At 44.3% G+C, this 9,835-nt stretch overlaps 1 protein-coding gene across 2 annotated transcripts; it reads right to left on the bottom strand.

Moving 5' to 3' along the window:
• Window positions 1-3,478: 3,478 nt before the first annotated feature.
• On the bottom strand, window positions 3,479-9,222 carry faap24 (FA core complex associated protein 24). 2 transcript variants are annotated; one of them, XM_084334798.1, is made up of 4 exons: window positions 9,010-9,222; window positions 4,846-4,988; window positions 4,568-4,723; window positions 3,479-3,925 (listed from the first exon to the last, which is right to left on the bottom strand). In XM_084334798.1, exons 1-4 carry the CDS (start codon window positions 9,110-9,112, stop codon window positions 3,680-3,682), a joined length of 648 nt encoding a protein of 215 aa, XP_084190924.1. In that variant the 5' UTR covers window positions 9,113-9,222; the 3' UTR covers window positions 3,479-3,679. The 2 variants fall into 2 exon arrangements, with proteins under 2 accessions (XP_084190924.1, XP_084190925.1); XM_084334799.1 differs by lacking the exon at window positions 4,568-4,723.
• Window positions 9,223-9,835: the final 613 nt, after the last annotated feature.

Raw genomic sequence — 9,835 nt, 5'->3', positions numbered from 1 at the left:
GGCCAAGTCAAGACCCAGACTGAGACCAAGTCAAGACCAAGACTAAGACCAAGTCAAGACCCAGACTGAGGGTGAGACCAAGTCAAGACCCAGACTGAGGCCAAGTCAAGACCCAGACTGAGACCAAGTCAAGACCCAGACTAAGACCAAGTCAAGACCCAGACTAAGACGAAGTCTAGACCCAGACTGAGACCAAGTCAAGACCCAAACTAAGACGAAGTCAAGACCAAGACTGAGACCAAGTCAAGACCCGGACTGAGGGTGAGACCAAGTCAAGACCCAGACTGAGGGTGAGACCAAGTCAAGACCCAGACTGAGGCCAAGTCAAGACCCAGACTGAGGGTGAGACCAAGTCAAGACCAAGACTGAGACCAAGTCAAGACCCAGACTGAGGGTGAGACCAAGTCAAGACCCAGACTGAGGCCAAGTCAAGACCCAGACTGAGACCAAGTCAAGACCCAGACTAAGACCAAGTCAAGACCCAGACTAAGACGAAGTCAAGACCCAGACTGAGACCAAGTCAAGACCCAAACTAAGACGAAGTCAAGACCAAGACTGAGACCAAGTCAAGACCCGGACTGAGGGTGAGACCAAGTCAAGACCCAGACTGAGACCAAGTCAAGACCCAGACTGAGGGTGAGACCAAGTCAAGACCCAGACTGAGACCAAGTCAAGACCCAGACTAAGACCAAGTCAAGACCCAGACTAAGACCAAGTCAAGACCAAGACTGAGGCCAAGTCAAGACCAAGGCCAAGTCAAGACCCAGACAAAGACCAAGTCAAGACCAAGACTGAGGCCAAGTCAAGACCAAGACCGAGGCCAAGTCAAGACCAAGACTGAGACCAAGTCAAGACCCAGACTGAGGGTGAGACCAAGTCAATGTGCTATATAAATTAAATGTATTATTATAGTCAATGCCATGGTCAACATGACCTGGCAGCTATTACAACACAGTCACAAGAGAATAGCAGACATGAGATTAGCAGTCAGGTAAAAAAATAAGAGTACTTTTATTGTTTGACAACAGAGGTCATGGGCTGTTTCGACGTGGGGCTCCTGGAACAGGGGACACAGGGGTCGTAATACATTCACAAGAACCAAGTCAACAACTCCTTTCACAGATGTGATGAAGAGCGTTAGACAAGCAGACCGGAGTGTATGGACATCTTGACTTCCCAGTGAGCACCTGTAACTGCCACGCATTTTCTTACTAAATAAACAGTTGAAGAAGAATACGTCTCTCATCTTCTTGTACAATTTAACCCTTTATCCGTCTGTAGTGTGGTAGTGAAAGCTTTAACCCTTTGCAGTGTGGTAGTGAAAGGGTTAACCGTCTAGTGTGATAGTGAAAGGTTAACCTTCTGTAGTGTGGTAGTGAAAGCTTTAACCCTTTGTAGTGTGCTAGTGAAAGGGTTAAAGTCCGATCTGAACGTTATCACTTCAATCTAAAACTGGAGGGGAAAAGATTTATAATATATATATTTAAAGATATTCAAACCCTGAAAGTTACTGTCAATACTGGCAAGGTCCCTGTATGTCTCAGCTCAGCCCACTATGCATGGGTCAATGAATAGTCAAAAGTGGAAACGGGGAATTTCGGAGGATTTCAAGACTCTTCTCCCTCTGGGATGGTAGTGTTATCACTGTAACACTGTTGTCATTTTGTGAATCTTTTGGTATCAAATGTATGCAAGTTGTCCCAGGATACGGTTTATTGTAGGCGTAATACACAATATTGACTTCATAGTACACATGCATGGGGGACAACAGTGGCTCAGGAGGTAGAGAGATCATCTAGTAATCGGAAGGTTCCTGGTTTGATTCCCGCTCCTCCCGGGCAGCGTGTCGAAGTGTCCTTGAGCAAGACCCCTAATGGCTCCCGATGAGCAGGGTGGCAACCTTGCATGGTTGCCGCCACCGTGAATGTGTGAATGTGAGGAACAATTTTTTTTTAAAGCTATATATAAATGCACCATTTTCCATTTGCATGCTCACTTGCTCTCTCTCATTCTCCCTCGCAGACACACACACACACACACACACACACACACACACACACACACACACACACACACACACACACACACACACACACACACACACACACACACACACACACACACACACACACACACACACACACACACACACACACACACACACACACACACACACACACACACACACACACACACACACACACACACACACACACACACACACACACACACACACACACACACACACACACCTTCTAGCCCCCTCATAGTGACTATGAAGGTGGGAGATTAACAGGAATACCCTGGAAGTTCATAAAATCCCCTTGAAATATGAACAAAAAAGAGTGATGCACTGCTCTGTTGTTCTCTAAAGTAATTTAGAACTGAACTTTGTAAAGAAACTCAAAGTGTTAAGAGCGATGCACTGCTCCGTTGTAATTTAGAACTGCACTGCTCTGTTGCCGCCTATACTCATTACATCAACACTGATTATTGTATTGTAAATGAGGGCTATTTTATTTTATTGAACTATTTTATTGCACTGCTGCATCATTTTACTCAGTCTATTCTATTTGACTCTTTTTTTATTAGTCTATTTATTTTATTTTATTATTATTATCTTTTTCCTCCTTTTTTCCGTTTTTCTCCCATCCCAATGTTAGTCGTTATGCCAATTCCCAATCCCCTTCCTGGTCGTTGCGCACTCTACCCCCTACAGTCGGTCTGGGAGGGCGGAGACTATCGCATGCTTCCTCCGACACACGTGTACCCAGCCCACCGCTTCTTTTCACCTGGCAGCGTGAACTCTCACTGGGAGAGTGTAACGTGTGGAAGGTCACACTACCTCTCCCAGATCCTTCCCTTGCTGTGCAGGCGCCCCGACCGAACTGTAGGAGTCGCTGTTTACAACGACCAGGACCCACCCGCGCCGGCTTCCCACCCGCTAACACTGCCAATTGTGTTAGTGTGGATGGTCGGCCAAGCCGGATTCGATCCCACTGGCTCTGTGGTGGTAGACAGACGCTTAGTGCGCTGCGCTACCCGGCCGCACTATTACTGTCTATTTTAAAACTGAATCAAACCGTAAACAAAGAGGCCTATTGGGATGTTAGATCCTAATGTGAAAAACCTAATGAAATTTTGCCTTACCATGTTTAGTTCATGGGCAGAGATGGGGGTTATAATCCAAAGCAAGTGCATCTCAGTTTGTGGGGTATCCATTTGGAATGGCTTTGAGGTAGCAATAAAAACAAGTATGGTTGAAATGTACGAGATAAATAAAGATCAAATCAAGTTTAGTTTATTTAGGATCCCCACTACTCCACTTTATGCTTGTTTTATACGTCTACATAACGGATACACTGATCTGCCAATTTTGTTCTATTTTTTACTGCTGTGAAGCACTTTGAGCTGCAATGTTTGTATTAAAAAAATGTAAATGTAATGTATTAAAGGTGCTATACAAATACAATTATTATATAAAATTATATAAATCATAAATGTGAAAATAATCTCTTTAAGTTAATTTCCTAAACTGGTGATGACTATAGTAATGTTTTTAGCCACAACAAAACCAAAGCTGTTGTTCAGCCCTGATATACTGGTAGCTAAGAGAAAGACTGTCCTCCGCGTCCGTCTGTCCCTCTGTGTGTCCGGACACACGGTGGTAGAGCAGTCATCATACCATGGGGTTATGGAAGAAGCTGCTGATGCTCTGGGCGGCAGCCTGGCCCACAATGGGCTCCAGTTCATGTGTTGCGGCATTACACAGCTGGTGGATACTGGAGAAGTGCTGCAGCAGGGCCATGGCTTTGACCTTCCCCAGCCCAGGAATCTTCTGCACCAAGGCCAGGACCACAGGGTCCAGCAGCCGAGATGCACTCTTCCTCTTAAACGGGTTGTCTCTACTGCTCTCTCCATGCACCTGCACAAGGCACAACATTACAAACCACGTGAATATTAGCCGGCGTTATATATGTTATGTCACATTTAGAGTTAGAGAGGCCATGTGCATTTGTACATTTTGGATGATATCTAATGTTATTACATGGCGTTTTCACATTCGCCGAAATGCTTGCTTGTGATTGGTCAATAGCGCTCGTCAGAGGTCCGATATTACTCGATAACGGACCTCTGTGGAACAATAATGACCGCTGTGCGCAGCTGTTCGCGATCAAGGCCACCGACACACTGTATCAGTGCAGCCAATCAGACACACCTGCTGACAGCGGAGTGTGTGTGACGATGACAGCGGAGCCAGAACAGAACTGCGTCTGCATTTGATCTCGTCTTGTCGATGTAAAATGAATTAGGTATATTGTTAGTAAGTTAGCCATGTAATAAGCGGGATAATGTATAGCTATACTCGATCACTGTCGCAAAATAATTGACCTTCACTGACGTTTAAAACACCTCGGCGCTGCGCCTCGGTATTTTAAACTCTGTGTCGGTCAATTATTTTGCGACAATGACCTCGTAGCTATACATTATCCCTTACATAGTTACTTCAATATGTATATAATAATCGGAGACAATTGATCTGATTTGGTCTGAAGCCATTACTTACAATTTGAGTAATAAGTTGAGAGGCCTCTGTCTGACTGCCAACTAGCAACAGTGTCAGACCAAGTTCAAACACTACAAACTTCTGCATGGCAGTGAGGTACTGCTCGGTGAGTCTGGTTTTCTCTACAAGCACAATCTCCAAGGAACTGCTGTTGGCCTTGAAAAGAGAGGGTAATCATTATTTTGGACAGAATAAAATGGAGAGACTGGATACAAGAACTGTTATCATACATAGACAGTAATGTAACATGAATGCTTTTTATACTTCCTCCTACTCACGTTTCTAAAGCGAACAAGCTTTCTTTTGTAGTCATTTCCTGCCACAATGTCACATTCAGACACATAGAAGATACAGCTTCTGTTGGGCAGATGAAAGTCCACTACACCAAGTTGATTTTCAAAGACAATTTTGACACCTCCACCTACAGTACAAAAGACAATCAATGTAATCAATGACAGTTGTGTGGTCCTTAATTAGAGAGAGACTTAACACAGTGTTAAGGGGATGCAGACCAGAGAAAGACTTTCGTCTTGTTTACATCAGGGTCCCCCATTTTTTATTCATCATAACATTTATGACATACACGACACAGATATACAGTACTGTTACATCCAGACATTTATGACATACAAGATATACAAATATACAGTACTGCTTATTTACATTTCTCTAAAAGAGAATATATACATTTGAGGGGGAAGAAACTGTACATTTGAGGGGGTTGGGTGGCGGGGGGTTTGGACATTTACCGGGGCCAGTTTCGAATTGCAGCCTCCCGTAGGGGATTCACATTATTTTACGGCTGTGGGTAGGGCGTTCCACATTGTTGTGGCATAATTGTGAAACGTGTTTAGTCCCTTGTTTGAGCCGAATCTGGGTTGAACATGATTTGTGGAGCTCCCGCTGGTGTTGTAGTCATGGTATTCACTGACCTTTGGGAAGTATTTCGACATGTACATGGGTACCTTAGTGGTGTAGTGTATCTTGTAGACCAGGCCCATTGCAAGTTGCTGTACTCTGTCGTCTACTCTAACCCATCCTAGGTTGTCAAAATGGGCAGGGGTGAGGTGGGTTTTAGGAGTAAGGTCAAGCAGTAGTCTGACCAGTTTGTTTTGTGATGTTTGTAATCTTGTTTTAGTGCCTTTGGTACCATGAGGTGCAAGCATAGTCGTAGTACCCTTGTATGAGTAACAATAATAATCATAATCAAAACCGCTCTCAAAGAGCACCTATATGCTGCAATTCGAAACTGGCCCCTGTAAATATCCAACCCCCCCCCCCCAATGTACAGTTTAACTTTCTTCCCCCTCAAATGTATACTCTCTTTTAGAAACGCTGTCTCTTAAACAGTACTGTATATTTGTATGTCATAAATGTAACAGTACTGTTTATCTGTATGTTGTGTACGTCATAAATACTATGAATTGAAAATGGGGGACCCTGATTGTAAACGAGACGAAAGTCTTTCTCTGGTCTGACTCCATCCCCTTAACAATTGTGTGTATTGTATCCATTCTGCAATCTGTTAATACAGTTTTCAATCAATCAATAACATCAGTGTAGTATTAGGTTATATTTGTATGGGAACCTTTGTGCGGTAGGAATCTTGATGTGTGACGGGGGGGGGGGGGGGGGGGGGTTAAATAAAGCACGCACGGACTCGAAAGCTATCGCCTGTGTCATATCGTCTCTTGATTATAACAAACCTAACATCTCATGATCAGTATTTAGATTTAAGATAGTTGTTCCAACTTGTTCGTGTTCACTACACTAAATGTTAGACCATAGGACGTCATGAATGTCTGGATGTAACAGTACTGTTTATCCAGTGGCGGCTGGCCACTGGGGGCGCTCGGGCGCCGACCCCCCTGTTAAAAGAGAGAAGAACAAGAAATATTTGTTTTTGTTTTATAGCCCTATAAATAATATAAACATGTTTAAAATTAATAATATTTACTCATTTTAAGTATGTTTGTGTTTCCAATGCACAATATAACGTTAATATATCAAATAAAAATAATCGTTTCCTGAACAGGAAGTGACTCACTGTCGCATAGCCGCATTTCTCCTAGCCGTATTTCTCTCGGCCCGGGCTAGACGCAATAGCGCTCCGAGTGCGTCATCGCTGTATCCGTCGCAGCCAATCAGTGCGTAACGCGCTGTGCGTTGAAATATGATGCATTATGTTGGAAGCCGGGCGCGATTTGAAGCGGTCTAGGCAAGCAGCCTTAGCAGCGTCTAGAATTTCCGTAGCCGCATTTCGCGGAGACGCTCTCTGATTGGCCGACGGCAGTTTTTTTTCCGTAGCCGTATTTCGCGGAGACGCTCTCCGATTGGCCGACGCGATGCCAGTACTTTTCCGTAGCCGCATTTCTCGGTTTTGTTTAGAAGTGGAGTTTGCAGGATGTTCGATGCTGTGTGTTCATGTGTTGTGATGCAGTCTCGAGTCTGGACAGTGGGCAGTGGATATACATCGACAACAGTCTGGGGGACAGTCAGTGGACATACACATACACTTTATCAAGCCCTCCGGCTGGACCACGATTCAATTAAACAAAGTGAGTTCATTCTCTCTCTCTCTCTCTCTTAACCACTCAGCTAACGTTAGCCGCTGTTAGCCACTCAGCTAATGCTAAACTAACTAACGTGATTCCGTGATTCTCTCTCTCTCTCTCTCTGAATGAAAACTTTATTTAACAGATTGCAGAATGGGTACAATACAGTACGGCTCAATATGGTGATAGTTGTACTGTAACTGTACCTACTTAAATATTTGTATGCTTGTGGTTTCTCTGACGCACACAGTAGGCTACTCAGTGTGTAGTGTGGTGAGTGAGGGGGCTTTCACACTCAGCCTTTTGTACCGAATCACCGTCCCGGAGCACGGGGGCAGTGTTCTCACTCACCACTTTTGGGGTGCGAAACGGCGCTGAATCGTTTCACCCCCCGCTGAACGGGACCAGCTGGCAGAGGTGGTCTCGGGGTCGGTCCCGGGAGAACGGGGGGTGTGGCTTTGCGAGCTTGTACCTTTTCACGGGCGTGGCGCCTGGTGCTGACATAACGTCATAAATTTTGTTTGCCATTGCTATGTCTATAACATTGTTCGAATGCATTTATTTCTATTAGACCAGTGGTGCCCAACAAGTCGGCCGTGGTCGACCAGTAGATCGCTCAAAACGCTCAAAAGCGGACTCTACAACACCATCCATTCGTGATAAAATATAACTTCATATTTATTGGCAATTTGTTCATTTTATATCAACATCCAGAGTCCGCAGTCGTGTTAAGACATTCCCGTTTACATTTTCGGTCGACCAGTAGATCAATGACATTCAATATAATCGATGCGAGTTACTAGTATGTTGCAGTAACGTTAGCGTTAGCCGTTAGCTTAGCGTTATTGTTAACGCTGCAAAACGATCAAAAGCGGACTCTACAACAGAGTTCCATTCGTGAGAAAATGGGGGTGGGTTATATTGACAAGGCTTGACAACAGAGGTTCAAATATAACTTCATATTTATTAGTTATTTGTATCTTTATATCAACATCCATTCTCCAGTCTCCGTGTGAACACTTCCTGTGTTTACATTTCGAGCGTGACATCATCGACTACGGCAAGCTTACAAGCTCAAAACGCAAACCGTAAACAAAACCCAGAGCGCACCCAGAATGAAGTGTGTACACAAACTAGAGGGGGGAGAGGGGGGGGGGGGGAGAGTTCGGATCAGATCTCGGTACGGGAAGAACGGAACGAAATAGAAACGAATAGAGTGAGTGAGAAAGGGCCCTGAGTGGCCTCTCTCTCTCTCTGTGTGCGTATGCGTGTGTTTGGAGACGGAGCGAGTTTGTTTCTAACTTTTCTATTTATATATTGTGCTTCAAGTTGTGAATTAGACTGTACTTTATTTGACTGGTTGTGTGTTGTTGGTGGTTTGGTAGTGTTGTGGGGAGTCAGTGTTCGCTTGGTCAGCTGTCCGCTGCCAGTGACATGCCAATGCGTGATACATGTTTGCAAAATGTTTGGTATAGCGCCCCCCATGGAGAAGAATGTACCGGCCGCCACTGATGCCAATGCGTGGTACATGTTTGCAAAATGTTTGGTATAGCGCCCCCCATGGAGAAGAATGTACCGGCCGCCACTGTGTTTATCTGTATGTCATAAATGTTATGATGAATTGAAAACGGGGGACCCTGATGTAAACAAGACGACAGTCTTTCTCTGGTGTGCATCCTCTTAACAATTGTGTATTGTTGAGCCGTACTGTATTGTACCCATTAAACTTTAATCAATCAATCAAACGGACCCTGTATGAATTCTGAAATGTGGCGTAGTTCCGCTTTGAATTGTGAGGCGACTTATTTGGTGGTCTCTCCCCTAATTACCGTCCAGGCGTCCACATCTGTGTACACATGTCATACACACAAGTTAACATTACGTTACCCTTTATGCTTTCCATCAGAGATGAGCCTCTCCATTTCTCGTGAGCAATAATATGTCCATAAGGAGGAACGGAATTCAACAGAGCGGACGTTTTTGCCTCCATGTCTGTTATTGTCCCAGAACTGGTTCTAAAAGCCCCTGGCTTGCAGATCGCAGTCACGTAAGGGGCTAGTTTTGCCCCAACTTGGTTCAGTCAAAGATAATTAGCTGGTTAAGAAGAACAGTCTCTGGTTTCGTGATTGAGTCGTTTCACTTTGGTTGCCTCCGAAGAACCACCAGGGTAAAAAATCGCGCTGAGCCGTGGATGCACTCCGAAATACTGGCCGCTATGAAAACCAGAGACAAAAAATGCTCTGAGTTTCGTAAAAGTCAGTCAAAGCTTACTAAAAGCACGAGCAGTGAACTCCAAGCCCACGTGACTGAACTCAAACTAGAAAGAAACAGACTAAGAAACGACGTAAACTCCATGATCAAAACTGCAAAAAAGAATTTCATCAATGACAAAACTGAGGAAAACAAAAACAAACCACGTGAACTTTGGAAATTACTCAATAATCAACTAGGATGCAGTAAAAAACTTAAAACCAGATTCTCAAACATAAACATAAAAACGGACAACACGCTCATCACAGACAAGCTGGATGTAGCCAATTACTTAAACATTTTCTTCACAAACATAGCCACAACACTGGTAAACAAACTACCCTCCCACTCAGGGCTTTATGGGGTAGAACACATAGTAGCTTACTACAAAAACCTAGGGGTCCGCAAGGACGACTTCAAGCTGGAAATGGTAACAACAGATGAGGTACTCAATAAACTGAGC

Source organism: Notolepis coatsorum, assembly GCF_963971535.1.
Source record: "Notolepis coatsorum genome assembly, chromosome: 18".
NCBI lineage: Eukaryota > Metazoa > Chordata > Actinopteri > Aulopiformes > Paralepididae > Notolepis > Notolepis coatsorum.
Note: the sequence above shows the minus strand (reverse complement) of the source record. Positions and strands in the feature narration are given on the sequence as shown.

What these genes read in the sequence shown, in the direction of transcription:
- faap24 (XM_084334798.1), bottom strand. Translation starts at nt 9,112, where the DNA reads ATGGAGGCAAAAACGTCCGCTCTGTTGAATTCCGTTCCTCCTTATGGA. An exon ending in TCTGATGGAAAGCATAAAGG is followed by an intron (nt 4,989 to 9,009) that starts GTAACGTAATGT and finishes TTTGTACTGTAG; the next exon opens with GTGGAGGTGTCAAAATTGTC. An exon ending in CTCAACTTATTACTCAAATT is followed by an intron (nt 3,926 to 4,567) that starts GTAAGTAATGGC and finishes TGCCTTGTGCAG; the next exon opens with GTGCATGGAGAGAGCAGTAG.